The sequence below is a fragment of the Perissodus microlepis genome, chromosome 10 (assembly GCF_051167445.1).
Source record: "Perissodus microlepis isolate ML-2025 ecotype Zambia chromosome 10, ASM5116744v1, whole genome shotgun sequence".
Taxonomy (NCBI): domain Eukaryota; kingdom Metazoa; phylum Chordata; class Actinopteri; order Cichliformes; family Cichlidae; genus Perissodus; species Perissodus microlepis.
The window spans coordinates 33804348-33818709 of record NC_140470.1 but is presented as its reverse complement, the minus strand read 5'-3'; the positions used below and the strand labels follow the sequence as shown (position 1 = coordinate 33818709).

General features: G+C 50.5%; 2 protein-coding genes across 2 annotated transcripts in view; both read left to right on the top strand.

Moving 5' to 3' along the window:
• The first annotated feature begins 445 nt into the window (after positions 1-445).
• pwwp2a (PWWP domain containing 2A) lies at positions 446-4572 on the top strand. The gene is made up of 2 exons (XM_084941061.1): positions 446-1325; positions 2140-4572. Exons 1-2 carry the CDS (start codon positions 484-486, stop codon positions 3905-3907), a joined length of 2610 nt encoding a protein of 869 aa, XP_084797187.1. The 5' UTR covers positions 446-483; the 3' UTR covers positions 3908-4572.
• A 5426-nt stretch (positions 4573-9998) lies between these two features.
• Positions 9999-14362, top strand: part of slc23a1 (solute carrier family 23 member 1) — a 31227-nt gene continuing 26863 nt past the window's right edge. Inside the window, exons 1-12 of the mRNA XM_084941058.1 lie at positions 9999-10036; positions 10442-10603; positions 11206-11363; positions 11444-11532; positions 11610-11677; positions 12161-12342; positions 12432-12552; positions 12629-12785; positions 13369-13516; positions 13597-13702; positions 13806-13935; positions 14004-14147. Coding sequence (XP_084797184.1) covers positions 10019-10036; positions 10442-10603; positions 11206-11363; positions 11444-11532; positions 11610-11677; positions 12161-12342; positions 12432-12552; positions 12629-12785; positions 13369-13516; positions 13597-13702; positions 13806-13935; positions 14004-14147 — 1483 coding nt within the window. The 5' untranslated portion in view covers positions 9999-10018. The remainder of the gene's footprint in view (positions 10037-10441; positions 10604-11205; positions 11364-11443; positions 11533-11609; positions 11678-12160; positions 12343-12431; positions 12553-12628; positions 12786-13368; positions 13517-13596; positions 13703-13805; positions 13936-14003; positions 14148-14362) is intronic.

Below are 14362 nucleotides of genomic sequence, written 5' to 3'. Positions count from 1 at the left end.
TTGGCTCCGGACGTACAAACAGAAAGTTTTATTTCAGAGAGAGGGCAGACGTTTCTGAGGGCTACTGGTTGTTCAGAGCTTTAAAGTATAGGAATGTGTTTGATGTGATCCTATACGGTCATGTTTGTCACTGACACAGAACAGAGAGCCCGCTGATCAGCTGCTTGTCGATCACAGGTTTCGGTGTTGTGATTACTGGGACCTCCGTGATGCAGTCTCTGCTCCTTTTTCTGCCTCTGTGGTCACACATCGATCCGCTCTGCGTTGGTTATTCCTCATGTTTTTGTTTCGTCAAAGATACACGCCCCCTGGCGGCCTCTGGCAGCCTTACCACGCTCTGACATAATCAGCCAATCAGAGACGAAGTTTTGCCGCGTCTCATTTGATTGACAGGGGTGTCGGCGAATAGCGGTGCGCTTGCGCCGTTGGCCTGTGTTGCGGGAGGGAGGGGCTCCGCTCCGCTCGGCAGCACAGCGGAAGAAAATGGCGGCCGTGGCTGCAGAGCCAGGAGCTGCGGCGGTTCCGACAACAACAGCGACCGACGAGGGCCCGCCAGTGCAGGGCCCGGCGGGACCGGGTCTCCCGGGAGCCCGATCGGAGTGCGAGGGACCGCAGGAGACCGGGCCGGCATTGGACCTAGGCGCGATGCGGGCGGAGGACGGAGGGGACGCGGAGGGCCGCCATGTCAGGCCGGAGCTGGAGCCCGCGGCGGGAAACGCGCATCCGGAGAGCGACGAAGCTAGCGGCTCCGGGCCGCCGGAGCGGGTTAACGCGGACCGCTTCTCCCCCGGACTGCCCGCGGACCCGGAGGGCGGCGGAGACGTGTCTGCGCAGGAGGCGTACCGCGGCCCGGACCCGCAGCCCTCTGCCGTGTTCTTGCACTCATTCCCGGCCGCGCCGCCCGTCACCGAGGCCGGCCTGTCTCTGGCCGAACCTGCCGAACCCACCACCAACGAGACCACGGACCGAGCCGAGACCGCGGGCCGGGAACGGGGTTACACGAGCCTGGAGCAGGCGGAGCGGAGGCCCGCAACGGACACTGTACTGGACGGGACGGCGGACGGTCCGGACCCGGACCCAGCGGGGCCCGAGGAGCCGGCTGCCCGAGGCCCGAGGGATTCCTCCCCGCCCTGCCGCTCACCGAAACGGCGGCTGCTGACCGAGCCTGCCGCCGAGGATCGAGCCGTAGCTGACTCTGTGCTGGACCTCAGTCTCGGGTCCGAGGTTCGTGTCTGCCTGGACCACGTCATCGATGACGCGCTGGTGGTGTCTTTCCGGCTGGGAGAGAAGGTGTTCTCCGGGGTCCTGATGGACGTTTCAAAAAGGTGAAACTTTATTAGCAGCAGGGGATGGATGTGATTGATTAGTGATTGATCCTGATCTGTGAGGTAGTTTAGAAACAATCACAAATGATTAGTATTTCTATTTGTCATTGTTTTAGGGATTTAAATGTGTCCAGCTCACCTGTATGAACAGGTTACTGGTCAGGTAAACACCCCTGCAGGAGCGTCCTGCTCCTCATTAAACGGCTGCGGGGATTGATTAGGCTGCAGTGTTAGCCAGACACACCTGACCTTTGACCTGGTTGGTGATGGATACAGGACAGAAGCAAGAATGAGAGTGTCTTTACAGCGCTCTGCTGCTTTGTGGGGGGGGGGGGGGATACAAGACTAAGACACGTCACCAGGTGATAAAACACAGACCTCTGACATCACTTTTTCAGCAGTGTAGTGAGTACTGATGGATAATCAACACCCATAACCTTCATAGCCACAGTTACACAGCCACAGTTACACAGTGGTGTTTTCACAGTGGTTTCTTATATATAAACACATACAGTGTTGTTGTGCAAAAGTCTTGAATCACTTTTCGTTGCATTTTGCTGAGCGTTGTGCTGCAGAGATTTGTCTGCATCATTACTTAAAAATCATTGTTGTCAGTTACTGTTTGTTTATTCTTACTCAACACCGGGGGGGGGGGGGGGTCTGAATATGAGGAAATGAGGGTGACTCACGACTTTTGCACAGTACTGCATGTGTACGAGCAGTAATTACACATGTGACCGATTACTGCCGGGTGTTTTCCATATGTGATGCGCTGGCTGCATCAGGGTCTCACGCTCGCCATGTTTGCTTCCAGGTTCGGTCCGTACGGGATTCCCATCACCGTGTTCCCACGCCGGGACGACCGGAGTCGACCTCCCACGTCTCTCCAGCAGCCGCTGCCGGTTAGCAACGACTTTCCGCCCATCAAAAAGGAAGAGAACGCTGCTCCGCCCCCTCCTCAGGACTGCACCTCTAAACCGCCACCGCTGTTTCAGGAGGGGGCACCGTACCCGCCTCCTTTGTTCATCAGGGACACCTACAACCAGGCCTTACCTCAGCCGCCACCGCGCAAGATTAAACGGCCAAAGAGGCGCTACCGCTGCGAAGAGCCCACTTCCATCATGAACGCCATCAAGCTCCGCCCCCGACAGGTACTCTGCGACAAATGCAAAGGGGTGGTGGCGTCAGGCGGGCACCGGGAGACACGGCGGGGGCCGGTGGACCTGAGGGGCGACGAGACTTCGCGGCGGCGGAAGGTAGCAGAAGGACCGATCTCTGCTGAGGTCAAGCGTCTGAGGAGTGACGACAAAGGACGGCCCCCGGCTGCCGACCGGCGCTCGTCATCAGGGATACGTGTGTCATCTTCGTCACCATCCTCTTCCCGCCGCGTTTTGAGGGGAGTGGCCTCATCCTCATCCTCGGCGACCTCGAGCCGCATGCGCCTGAAGCTGAACTCTAAGAAGGTTCTGACCAAAGGGTCAGCTGACCGCTCCAAGGCGCGGCAGGTGCTCAAGACGTTGGTGAGGAGCTCGCAAACGCCGCCGCCGCGCCGGCACAAAGACCAGGACCAGGACCGCCCCAAGGCTGTGACCCGAGCCGCCACCCTGCAGAACCACAACCAGAAGGTCCACTTCACCCGGCGCCTGCAGCACCTCAGCGCTGCCGCCAGCACGCCGCTTCCGCCCAGAATGCGCCTCAAACCCCAAAGGTATCGTACCGACGACAGCCAGGCACAGAGCTCCTCCTCCTCCTCCTCGTCCCCGCCCAAACTCAGCGCTCGCTCATCACCTCCCAAACCAGAACTAAGCCCCGCCTCAACACCCAACCCATCCACAGCCACGCCCCCACTTCAAGTAACTGCTCCTCCCCCAACGCCATCCTGTATGGGAAGCGTTGCCGCGGAGATGCAGGCAGCGTCTGAGGGGAGAGTAGGAGGTCCTCCCTCCTCCTCCTCTCTAGACTCCACCCCCTCAGAGTGTAGCTCCACAGACAATTTTGAACTCCCCCCACCCGGAGATCCTCCCTCTTCCTCTTCTCCCTCCCATAACTCCCCCTCCTCAGCTCCACGGTGCCCACCCTCCTCTCCGCCCGCTGGCCCTCCCCTCAGAGCTAATGGTGAGGAAGTGCAGTGTGGCGTTGGGGAGGAGGGCAACGACCTGAAGAGGCGCCGTAAGTCTTCCACGTCGTCTTCCTCCTCCTCCTCGTCATCGTCATCCTCCGTCTTCTCCAAGGCCGTTTCAAAATGTCCGCTCCCGGACGGCCGCACCGTGTGCGTCGGCGATATTGTGTGGGCGAAGATCTACGGCTTCCCGTGGTGGCCGGCGCGCGTGCTCGGCATTACGGTGTCGCGGCGCGGCGATACGGGGCTGGCGGTGCAGCAGGAGGCGCGTGTGTCGTGGTTCGGCTCGCCCACCACGTCCTTCCTGCCGCTCGCACAGCTGTCGCCCTTCCTGGAGACGTTCCAGTCGCGTTTCGACAGGAAGCGGAAGGGCCCGTACCGCCGCGCCATCGCCGAGGCCGCCAGCGCTGCCAAGCAGCTCACACCAGAGGTGCGGGCGCTGCTTACGCAGTTTGAGACGTAGCATCGGCCGCCGCCCACTCGCCCCATCCTCACTGCCCACCCCTTTCAGACAGGCCCCGCCCTTTCAGAGGAGGTGGGAGGAGCTAAAAATGACTGATGGACAATGATGAGTGTGTTTCACATTTATGAGGGGAGGGGGATCTGTCAGGGGCGGGGCTATCTTCAGTCACTGGCGCCGTTTCAGTTTTCCGCACCGTGGGAAATGTTTTGTAGATAATTTAGCCTGATGGTTGGCTGACAGAGCGATGATGTCACAGTATTAATAAACACTAATTAAGCTCCTCGTAGTGATTGACTGATCTGAGTGGCTGGCGGTGTGATGTCACTTCCTGTTGATAAAACAGACTGAAAACTTGTCTTTTTTTTCTAGAAACTTCGTTTCCGTACAGAATTGAATAAACTGTGAACAAAGTGAGGTCCAACCCACAGCCCGGGGCCCCAGACGTGGCCGTGCTGAGCCGCTGTCAGGACGGTGCGTTCGAGGCCCCGGGCTGCTCGGGCGGCCCAACGCTCTCTGATGATGATGATGGTGATGAAGGTTCTCTGCTGTCAGACTGTTTACCGTCTGTTTGCAGATCAGAGAGTCCTGCTGGACAAAATAACGGGAACAGTGTGTACATGTGTTGCTTCCTGTTTGAATCTGAATAAACGCTCAAACTTCTCTGACCTTCGGCCTCATCATTTCCACTCTTCTTCTGTGGTGTTTCTCTGGCGGAGACCTTGGACTTTCTCACCTGCAAACAGATGTTTGGTAAACGGGTCTCCACAGCTGCTCCCGGACTCTGCCCACATTTGCCTCTTGTGGCTGATTGGTCCGTTCGCTGGTCAGGTGGTGGTGGTTAATTCCTTTAGTTCACAGATCCCGCAGACCCTGAAACAAAAATCCAGGACTGATCTCGTAAACGCCCTTGTTCCCGTGAGTGTGCCGCTCAGGTCCGTTAGCTTCGTCGCAGGTGCCTCTAGATCAAACCTGAGGCTGGACCAGCCCGGCTGGTGAAGCAGGTAGCAGCAGGTGAACACAGCGTCCTCACGTGATATTAACCATCAGCTGTTATCAGTCAGACTCAGTGTAGATAAAGCTGATCGGGGTCCTGGTTCTGGTGTGGGTCAGTGTTTGAGAGGTCGGCACAGTTACCTGTAGCATCCAATCACTGAGCTCCGCCACTGAAAAACAACGTCAGCGACGAAGTTCTTCAACCCGCGTTTCTTCTGGAGCCCACCTGATGGTGACAGCCATGGTTACAAAACGATTCATGGTTCCTACGTCATCACTTATCCGGTCTTTACGTGGTGATGTATGAACTCCGGGTCCAAACTCCTCTGCGTTTATTAAGCCTGTTGTGTTTTTAATGTGCTTTGTATTTTGTTCTGTTTAATCTGAACAAGCCCCTAAAAACAGTCAATGATCACTGTCGGCCTCTCGGTTTTTATTACCGCTGTTCATTTTAAAGCCTCGTTTAAACCCCTCTGATGTAACTGCAGCCCATGCAGCAGTATATGAATGACTAACCTCGTATTGTTGATGGATTATCTCAGTTCTCCTGACTGAAGTTTGGTCCGTTTACAGCATAGTGCCATGCGATTGCATTTGTTCCTGACCCATCGAGTGGAAAAAAGTTAGCGTTCATCCTCCAGTTTCACTGTGTTTGTTATGCTAACATAGCTGTGTAGCTAGCGATCACGTAGCACATCATTATATACCAGCTAGCCAAACTTCAGTAACCCTACAAACGTCACTGCTGTTTAGTTTTCTGTCTTCATTTATGTTGGAAGTGACAGCAGAGTTGTACGTTTTATTTTTTATGTTTACGTGGAAACTAGCGAGCTAACTTCCTGCTAACTTCTAACTCTGTTAAATTTAATGCATTCTGTTTTCATGGATGTTAAACTTAAGTGTTACACCTGGTAAAGCAGCAATGCTGATTATTTTATTACAGAGGAAAGAATTTAGACAGTTTGTAACTCTCAGTGATGCTGCAGTGTTCGTTTGACTTTGGGACCTGCAGCGGAGGTTGGACCTGGAAACAGCTAATGACGTTACATCTGGGGGTAAACGGCTTTCTGACCTCTGTGAACTCTTGCCGGCTCAGTTTATGGGGGTTAGTATCACTATGTTTAAAAAGGATTATCTGTGGAAAGCTCATTGGCTAACGATGTGGATGGCGTGTGGCTGGGCGGGTTCCCGTTGGTGTAAGAGCGTCAAAGAAGGAGACTGGACTTCTTTAAGCGTGTAAAGCTCTGGGGCTGGCCCCTTAGGCAGGTTGTTCATCCACTATCATCTTAATATTAGTATTGATGCTAATAATAGTAACAAATTATTAATAATAGTCCAGTTGCTTTCCTTCAGCCTTTTAAGACGATGTAATTGACGAATCATTAGCCAATCAGCGAGCAGTGTCACATCCGTTCAGTTTTAAAAATGAAGATGGTGACACTGAGCACGCCTCTGACAGGACTTCAGAGACCACCAGGTGATGTCACTGAAGCCACGTCCACCTTTGACCCCGTGAGAGGGCGCTGTGCTGATAAATCTGTGACGCTCGCTGCTCCCGGAGAGGTCAGGGGTCACAGTGTGTCAGTCTTCTGTCAGTCAGCACCCACCCCTCACAGACCAGGGTAGAACACAGACCCCTAGCTTCACCATGACAACCAACAGTATCGCATCATCACCACAGACGCTGCCAGCAGGTTGAAAAACCACAGTCACATTTAAAAACATACCTGTGTGGTCAGGGTCAGCTTTGGGACCACAGCAGATACTCCAATCAATAAACTGATAAATCAACCAATCAACAGACTAAACCACTGATCAATAAGCAGATTGACAGGCCAGGCTCAGGCTAAATGCTGGAGAGGTGGGTCCGGCTACACTATGGTAAACTAATCAGCTGATTCTTTGATCTCCTCCTCATTCTTCTTCGTCCTTCAGGTGCCCCCAGACTCCGCCCACATTTGCCTCTCGTTTTCTAATCTGCCTCTGGCTGATTGGTCGGTTCGCTGGTCAGGTGGTGGTGGTTAATTCCTTTAGTTCACAGGATAGGAGGCTCATCCACCTCCTCTGTCACACCGCCGCTCTGCATGTCCTCCTTCACTGCATCCATGAACCTCCTTTGAGCTCCTCCTCCTCTCCTCCTGCCTGCAGCTCCACCTTCATCCTCCACCCTCCCTCCTCTGCACATGCTCAGACCATCAGCTTCTCTCACTCGGAGCCGTCCCTCTGATGGTCTATTTCTGATCCTGTCAAAAACTACAACCGCTACTCAAGCTGATGTGTGTTGCTAGTGTTAGCTGTTATCAAAGATTAATAACTGTTATTGATTTGAATCATTATTATTGATTGAAAGAAAACATAGGTAGGGTCACTCTTCATCTGTGTCCACGTCCTCTGACTCTGCAGGTTTCAGCTCACCTGTCTCAGTTTGATCACATGATTTGCATTATTGACTCTCTAAAGCCCAGAGCTGGTTAACCAGTAAAAACTGGTTCCCACAGACACACCGGGACTGTTTTTTTATGTAGAACCAGAGTTCTCTGAGTAAAATGTCAGTTAAATAGAGTCTCATGGACTCGTATTTTATTCACAATAAAAACAGCAGGACGATGTTAACCTGCCGACTATCCAAAGAGTCCAGCTGCAGCATCAGGCCTGCTGAGCAGCTGGAACCCTCAGACCAGACCAGCCGCTGTCCTCGGCTCACAGGCTGATGTTAGAGGGGACGCACGGACTGTCCTGCCTCCACAGTTCTAATAAAATGTCCTCACTTTACACCTCGGACGTGTTTTCTGTGCTATTGTGAATAAAACACGAGATCCAGATGTGACTTTACTCAGAGATCAGCTCTGCTGGAATAAATTTGTCATTTTGTGTCTGACTCGCCACAACGAGGAGGCGCCACCTGCAGGTGACTCTCAGTCACTGCATGTCCTTAACGAGCCACTCAGCCAATCACTGATCATTAACATATTGATCCATGCAATAAGTGAAAATGGTCATAACGATGAGGTCACTTCCTGTTTGTGAATCCAGGTTTATTAACAGGAAGTCAAAAACGAGCGCCTTCTGTCCGAATAGTTAATCGGTAGCAAGTATCACAGGTCAGTGAAGCTGATGATCTCCTGTGTCAGGCACTCACCTGTTCACCTGAGAATGTGATACCGCTGCTAAAAGCGTTTGGTGGGCGTGTCCATGCTGGTTGCCAATCAGCACAGATGTGTAACACCTGCTTAACATCACAGGGGAGCTGCCCTGTCTGAGCAGGTGATCCTAATCAATACTCTCTCTCTCTCTCTGCAGCACAACGCTGAAGAGCTGCTGACACTGAGTATCCTGCGCTGTGATTGGCTGAGAGGCTGTGGGCGGGCCTGGATCGTCACATGGATACAGATGATTAATAATCAATAATTATTTAAGTAAAGAGTTTATATTTATAAGAAATGTATTGATCTGGTCTGAACACTGCCCGTTTCCATGGATACCTGGTTTGGATCAGTGACATTAAATGCTATAATTTGCGTCCTCCAATCAGCTGTCATTCCACAATCAGCCAATAACTAATCAGCTCGTAGCTTAAGGAGTGATGTCACCGAGATTTACAGACTTTACTGCTGCACGTGAATGCACTGTCCTCTTGAAGCCTCACCTGGCATTGAGGCTCCACCCCTCCACACACCTGAAGCAGAGATGTGTTAGCTTAGCTTGCCACAGAGGCTGAAAGCAGATGGACACTGCTAACATAGCAGCTGTAACAGGTGGTGTGCTCAGTTTTGATTGGTTAATGATCAGGTGATGAAACAGAAACAGTGTCATGCTGTGACAGCGTCTCCACGACGACCACAGGTACACCTGTGTTTTACCTGGAAGTTTGCTTCTCACATGTTTTTATGTCTTTAAAATGATGCAAACAGGAAATTCTTCTTCTTGTAAAGTTGTAAACAAAATGCAATAAAAGGTTGCATGTGTCAAACTGTCTGCTCTCACTGGGTTATTGGACACAATCTGCAGGAAGTGCCTTTTGTTTTCAAAGTAAATGCCACATTTCATCAATGCAAGCATTTAATGTGAAACATTCAAACCTACAGCTGAGCAGCAGCAGCTATACAGGTGAGTCTGAAGTTGTACAGGTGGTTATAATTAATGGTTATACTGGGTGTCTTACCTATACGTTAGCTGAAGAATATCTAGTTATCAGTTGTTACTGGTTATGTTAAGTAATGTACTTGTTATACTGCTTGTTTTACTGTTTATACTGAGTGCATTTGGTTCTATGACTCTGGTTGTCTTCTGCCAGACCAGTTTTATAGGTCTGGGCTGTAATCAGGTGGGGGTCCACACACAGACAGGTTTATGATCAGGATGGGGTCCACACACAGACAGGTTTATAATCAGGTGGGGGTCCACACACAGACAGGTTTACAATGAGGACGGGGTCCACACTCAGACAGGTTTATAATCAGGTGGGGGTCCACACACAGACAGGTTTATAATCAGGTGGGGGTCCACACTCAGACAGGTTTATAATCAGGTGGGGGTCCACACACAGACAGGTTTATAATCAGGTGGGGGTCCACACACAGACAGGTTTACAATGAGGACGGGGTCCACACTCAGACAGGTTTATAATCAGGTGGGGGTCCACACACAGACAGGTTTATAATCAGGTGGGGGTCCACACACAGACAGGTTTATGATCAGGATGGGGGTCCACACTCAGACAGGTCTATAATCAGGTGGGGGCTCTCATACAGACAGGTTTATGCTCAGGTGGAGGGTCCACACTCAGACAGGTTTATTATCAGGTCAGGGCTCTCACACAGACAGGTTTATTATCAGGTCGGGGCTCTCACACAGACAGGTTTATTATCAGGTGGGGGCTCTCACACAGACAGGTTTATTATCAGGTGGGGGCTCTCACACAGACAGGTTTATTATCAGGTGGGGGCTCTCACACAGACAGGTTTATTATCAGGTCAGGGCTCTCACACAGACAGGAGTCCTCGTGTGTGTGTGTGATGGTTAATAATTCCTGTTAATCTGTGTGGACTTTCACCTGAGACTCTAAAACTGAACTTTCTGTCTCTGTTTGCTGCTCGAAGTCAAACAGCCGCAGGTGAAATGGAAGCTGACATTCAGGTAAAGTCATTACTGATCAGTTTTGTTTTACTGAGTTTAGCAGGTGGGGTGTAGGACAGGTAGAGTAGGGCAGGTTTGCTAAAGGAAGGGTATACTGAACTGTGATAACACACAGTGAGCACTGACCTACAAACAACAGGTGTGGTAAACTGACCTCCGTACAACTACAAGTACTGACGCACACCTGGAAACACCTGGATCCTTTCAGACTAATTTACTGGGTGTTTTTGTGTCTACAGGTTAATCAGGGTCACTGTGACCTGTCTCAGATAGAACGTGTGTGTGTTCGTTTGACTTCTGACATCTGTTTAATGATAGCAACAAATATATAATCGATAATGGTTAATAAGTGAATCATGAAGTTTGCTGCACCTGATAACCAGGTGTTTCTGTCTGTCCAATCAGAGTCATGAGGGGAGGGGCTACAAACCCAATAAACCTAACCTGCCAAGGACAGAAGAGAGCAAAAAGAGGCAACCAATGGATGCGCAGAGGGTGGGGTCAGACATGATTTACACCATTGAAGATGTCCCACCATGGTACCTGTGTATTCTACTGGGATTACAGGTGAGACTGGAATTACAGGTGAAAATGTGACTACTGTGGGATTAAGACATTTCAACATGGATTATTGATTTAGACTGGATTACTAGGTTCAAACTGGTATTATACTAGTTTAACCGGGGGTTATACTGGTTTAACATGGGATTACTGGGTTTAACCTGGGATTATACTGGTTTAACCGGGGACTATACTGGTTTAAACTGGGATTACTGTGATTAACCTGTGATTATACTGGTTTAACCTGGGGTTATACTGGTTTAAAATGGGTTTAACTGGGATTATACTGGTTTAAACAATGATTACTGGGTTTAACCTGGGATTATACTGGTTTAAACAGTAAGAATAAGAATGTTTTATTGTCATTATGCCAAAAGCACAACTGAATTATTTGCTGTACTATTCAGTGAAAAGGAAACCAGAAAAAGGAAAGAAAGGAAAACTGTTTCTAAACTGGTTTAAACTGGAATACTGGATGGGGTTGTTTGTAGTTTGATCACAGGTGCAGGTTTGGTGGTGGTTAGATGAAACATTTTTAGGATAGCTACTTTGTTGACTCCAGTCTGAAGTTTGTGACAGGTGAATGTTACCTGCTTTACCTTGTGCAGCATTACCTGACGTGCTTCAGTGGTACAGTGGCTGTGCCGTTTCTTCTGGCTGAGGCCATGTGTGTTGGTGGAGACCAAAGCACCATCAGTCAGCTGATTGGAACCATTTTCACGACTGTTGGCATCACGACTCTCATCCAGACCACTGTGGGTGTCAGGTGAGTCTGAGGGAGTCAGGTGAGACTTAAGGAGTCAGGCGAGTGGGCGGAGTCTGACAGTTATGTGTGTTTGTGTGTAGACTTCCTCTCTTTCAGGCGAGTGCGTTTGCGTTCCTCATTCCTGCTCAGGCAATCCTCAGTCTGGACAGGTGGAGGTGTCCCAGTGAAGGTGGGAGTCTCTCTGATTGTTACTGGTTTTTGTAAATAAACAACATGCTCTCATGTGATTTGTTTTTTCCTCTACAGAGGAGATTTATGGGAACTGGAGTCTTCCCCTGAACACCTCACACATCTGGAAGCCTCGAATCAGAGAGGTACGATCACTGCTCCTCAGCAGGTAGTTTCCAGTGGGTCCAGGTGGGTTGAAGTGGACACAGTGGGTTGAGGACGGTGAGAGGCCAGACCTAAACCTGAACTGGTTCCTGGAAGACACCAGCAGTCTGGACAGTGCTGGTCTGTCAGAATCCTGTGACCCTGTGAACTTCCAGCTCAGAGAAAGTTTCTGATTTTGGCTAAAGTCAGACCCCTGAATCAGGTGGAACCTTGTTCAGGAGGACTGTGCACTTGGTCTTGGACCATTTCTACAAATCCAGGATGTGTTTTACTTCACAGGCTTCGCTATGAAATTAAAGCACTTTAATTCCTGAGAACCCAGAGCCACACCTGCAGGTACCACCTGTTTCAGAATTCTCTAGGACTCATCAGTAGCAGCACCTCGTGGTTGGATCCAAGTTGTCATGTCTGTGGAGTGGATTTTTTTTGTTTACTTGCTTTATGACAGAGTTATTTGTTCGCAGATTCAGGGTGCCATCATTATGTCCAGCCTGGTGGAGCTCGTGATTGGTCTGTGTGGGTTACCTGGGTTACTGCTGGAGTACATCGGCCCGCTCACCATCACGCCGACCATCTCACTGATCGGCCTCTCAGTCTTCACAACTGCTGGAGACCGAGCTGGGTCCCACTGGGGCCTCTCAGCACTGTGAGATATGTGGACACGCCTGTTTCTGTTCTGCTCCATGAATATAGCACACTGGGGGGACAAACAGTTGTCTCTCTCTCTCTCTGCAGGTGTATTTTGCTGATGGTGCTGTTTGCTCAGTACCTAAGGGCGACATCACTTCCTGTTCCTGTGTATAGCAGGAAGAAAGGCCTGAGGGCCACCAGAGTGCAGATCTTCAAGATGTTTCCTGTAAATAAAGATAAACACAAATCGATGATGATGTCAGTGATGACGTAATTTGAATTTTTGCTCCGCCCTCTTTCAGATCATCCTTGCCATCATGTTGGTGTGGTTCGTCTGTTATGTCCTCACTCTGACCGACCTGTTGCCAAGAGACGCTGATCGCTATGGACACAAAGGTCGCACTGATGCCCGAGGGGACATCATGACATTGTCGCCCTGGTTCAGGATTCCTTACCCATGTAAGGCACCAACCAATGACAGTCATGCTTTGTATCCAGGTGGTTTGAGGTTTGAATGACACCGTGTCACCGTTACGAGGTTGTTTCAGCGCCGACTGTGAGTTGGTGGTGAGGTGGATCACTTCAGTTTCTCTGAGGTTCTGATCCACAGTCACTGTGTTACCTGCAGCAGGTAGCACTAGGCCCCGCCCCTGCCGTGTGGCTCCATGTTGATGCCATATTTAAAAGAAAATTTCTACTGGAAAGTCACTGAAAGTCTGTTACTTCCCACAGCAGGAACGCCAGTTTGTACTGCTTCGATTGGTTAGTCGGTTTGACCTTGGGACTTAAACAAAAACGTCGACATAAACACATAAAAACTGTAAAATCACTGAGTCAGTGATTCAGGGCCCAGAGCAAGGGGGTGGAGCTCTCAGAGGGGGTGTGGTCACTTTATGAACTTTGTGTAACTTCAGACTTCATGTGTACAGTCTGGGATCAAATCTGATCCGAAGGTGTGTTTTTAACGCTAAGCTGAGCATCAGTGAATGAAGGATCATGATGATCACATGACATTCTCTGACTTCCTGTCTCTCTTTGATAGGCCAGTGGGGGTTGCCTGTGATAACGGTTGCTGGGGTGTTGGGCATGCTGAGTGCGACGATGGCGGGCATCGTGGAGTCAATCGGAGATTACTATGCTTGTGCTCGCCTGTCTGGAGCCACGCCCCCTCCTATCCATGCAATCAACAGGTGAGAGAGGAACACACCTTATGAGACAGACTCCATCCCCAAACAGGTGTTGATCATGTCTGTTTTAAATTTGTTTTCAGGGGGATTTTCATAGAGGGCATGTGCTGCATCATTGCAGGTCTGTTGGGGACAGGAAACGGCTCCACCTCCTCCAGTCCAAATATAGGTGTCCTCGGCATCACCAAGGTAGCCACACACCCTGAAAGGGTGTGTTCATGTCCTCAGGTGTAATTTCACATGTTAACTTGTGCTTAATTTGTGAGTGTATGATCGGTTCACCTGTATGCAGGTGGGTAGCAGGCGGGTGGTGCAGTACGGTGCCGGCATCATGTTTGTCCTGGGAACCGTCGGCAAGTTCACAGCTCTGTTTGCCTCGCTGCCCGACCCGATCCTGGGAGGAATGTTCTGCACGCTCTTCGGTAAGTCTCCGGTAACAGGTGTATATTCAGGTGTGGTACTGCTGCGCTAAACCATATGTGTCTCTCAGGTATGATAACAGCTGTCGGCCTGTCAAACCTCCAGTTGGTCGATTTAAACTCGTCCAGAAATCTGTTTGTTCTTGGGTTCTCCATGTTCTTTGGTCTGACACTGCCGACGTACCTGGACACGCATCCCAACTCCATTCAGACAGGTGAGTCCCTGTTTACCTGTGCCACGGCTGTCCTCCTAAATAACCCTAACACCACAGGAACAGAGCAGGATATCTTCTGGTTGCCTTCATTCACTCATCCTAACATCAGCAATTACCTGAAGGTGGTGATGCAATTCAATTAAATTTAAGAAACGTCCGGCAGAACCAGAGTAAGAGCCAGAGATGAATACTAACTAATTGTCACGGCTGGGGCA